Source organism: Chenopodium album, chromosome 9 (assembly GCF_948465745.1).
Source record: "Chenopodium album chromosome 9, dcCheAlbu1.1, whole genome shotgun sequence".
NCBI classification, from domain to species: domain Eukaryota; kingdom Viridiplantae; phylum Streptophyta; class Magnoliopsida; order Caryophyllales; family Amaranthaceae; genus Chenopodium; species Chenopodium album.
Window position 1 is genome coordinate 8840180 of NC_137842.1, and position 2657 is coordinate 8842836.

At 36.4% G+C, this 2657-nt stretch overlaps 1 protein-coding gene across 1 annotated transcript; it reads left to right on the plus strand.

Moving 5' to 3' along the window:
* The first annotated feature begins 309 nt into the window (after positions 1-309).
* LOC145557416 (uncharacterized) lies at positions 310-2437 on the plus strand. The gene is made up of 4 exons (XM_081618598.1): positions 310-697; positions 903-1093; positions 1206-1768; positions 1882-2437. The coding sequence occupies exons 1-4, from the start codon at positions 310-312 to the stop codon at positions 2435-2437; spliced, it is 1698 nt and encodes a 565-aa protein (XP_081474724.1).
* Positions 2438-2657: the final 220 nt, after the last annotated feature.

Below are 2657 nucleotides of genomic sequence, written 5' to 3' on the forward strand. Positions count from 1 at the left end.
AGATATTTTCCCATCAAGAAAAGGTTGCAAAGGCTATTTATGTGCCAAGAGACAGCAAGGTACATGACATGGCACGCAAATGGACGTGAAACTGATGGACTTTTACAACATCCTGCTGATGGTCAAGCATGGAAGGACTTTGATAAGTTGTATCCAAAGTTTTCTGAAGATCCACGTAATGTTAGGCTATGTATGGCTACTGATGGATTTAACCCATTTCACACGATGAGCATCGTACATAGTACCTGGCCAGTTATCTTGGTAAATTATAACTTACCTCCCTGGCTGGTTACAAATCACGAGTTTTTAATGTTAACATTACTTATTCCTGGCCCTTCATCCCCAGGCAATGATATTGATATCTATCTACAACCGCTAATCAAAGATCTAAAAGAGCTATGGGAGGTTGGGCTGGAAACATATGATGCTTCAACTGATAAGAGGTTTATGATGCATGCAGCTTTATTGTCTACGATCAGTGATTTTCCAGCTTATGCAATGTTGTCTGGTTGGAGCACAAAGGGGAAAAGGGCTTGTCCTTGCTGCCATTATGATACGGAATCACAATGGTTGGACCATAGCCGTAAATTTTGCTATTGGCATCATCGTATATTTTTGGATTCAACCCACCCTTGGCGCCATGATAAGAGAACTTTTGGAGAAATTGAGGAGAGAACTGAACCTTTTAGATTGAAAGGTACTGAAATTGAAGATTTACTACAAGATTTTCCCAATGACTTTGGAAAGATGAACAAAAAAAAAGCACAATGATGATGTTCCATGGAGAAAGTTGTCAATTTTGTTTAGCCTTCCTTATTGGAAGCATTGTACAAATCGACATAATCTTGACGTGATGCACATAGAAAAAAATATATTTGATAATATCATTGGAACATTGTTAGATATATCTAAGAAAACCAAGGACAATGTGTGTGCTCGTCGTGATCTCAAAGTTCTTAAAATTTTGCCAGAACTTCAGCCTATTGAAATAGATGACCTTCGTGAAGAGATCCCAAGGTCACGCTTCTGGATGACATTAGAGAAGAAGCGCTTGTTTTGCCGAACCATAAAAAAAAGCAAAGTTGCCTCAAGGGTATGCTTCTAATATTGCTCGTTGTGTGCAAGTTAATGAGGGGAAGATAACAGGATATAAGAGCCATGATGCTTATTTTTGTATGCATTACTTGCTTCCAATTGCAATAAAGGCAACTTTACCTAAGGAAGTTGCAACTCCGCTGATTAGACTTTGTCAGTTTTTTAAAGGCATATGGGGTAAAACCATTGACCCAAAAGACCTTGACAATCTTCATTCTCAGATATTTGAATCACTTTGTCAATTAGAAATGATTTTTCCACCTGCTTTTTTCACTGTAATGGTCCATTTACCAGTTCATTTGGTGGAAGAAATCAGGCTTGGAGGTCCTATTTGTAATAGATGCATGTATGCAATTGAGAGGTTTCTTCATGAGTTGAAGGATGATGTTCGGAACAAAGCTTGCCCTGAGGGCTCAATGGCAGAAGCATATTGGGCTAAAGAGTGTCTTCGATTTTGTGCTAGATACATAAATCGACCAAAGACTCCTTCAACTAGTGGTAAGTCAAAAACCGCACAACCATTCCTTCCTAATATTGGTCGACCGACTAGGGGGAAAGGAAAGCCCACAAAGAAGAATCAATATGGATTTATGATTGATCACATTACATGGGACCAAGCCCATCAATACGTGTTATTCAACTGTGATTGCAAGGAAGTTGAGAGATACATCAGGTAAAATTATTCATAAAAAAATCTCAATATCATATTTACATATATATAGACTCAATCTTCATCGTATCATTAATTACAATACTAATATGTGTGTAGTTTTATTAATATTTCAGTGAACACATGGCAACTTTAAGCTCCCATAGGAAACGAAAATGGGATACTGTTCAGAATCATAGTAAGGAGTTTATGGCTTGGTTTAAGGAGAAAGTTGCCTGCATGATTCAGCAAGGTGCTGTAGTACCAGACCATTTGAAATGGTTATCAAAAGGTCCTTCTTATGTGGCAAAAAGGTACACTGGGTACTCTGTGAATGGATTTCACTTTCACACTATGAAGCGTGATGCAAATTCTATATCACAAAACCATGGAGTAACTTTAAACGCTCTAACACCTAGCTTTTCTAGTAGCAAAGATCAAAATCCTATAATGGGAAGTGTTGCTTATTATGGTTCAATAGAAGATATCATTGAGCTATCATACCATGGCCAATTTAGCGTTGTCTTATTTAGATGTGTGTGGTTTTACTCAGAAATGAATGATGAATTTATTTTGGTTAATAAGAATAGAACCATTGGTGTGGGCTCAGGCACGACAAGTTTTCTATGTGGAAGACTTAACCAAGAATGGTTGGTTTTATGTTGTTCACAACCTTCCTACAGAACTCTCTGATGGTAGGATGTTATGTCTTGTTTTTTTTTAAAAAAAAATTATTATATGCAATGTTGATTGATACATTAAATTACTTTATTAGTTTTTTCCTTTTCTTATGGCTTGTTCTTTTTTTTTTCTCTTGTAACATACAAGTTTAATTATTTTTTTAATAAGATAATTTTTTTTTCATATGTGTAGATGAAGAGGATTAAGGCTAAATCCATCCCTAAAAAAAAAG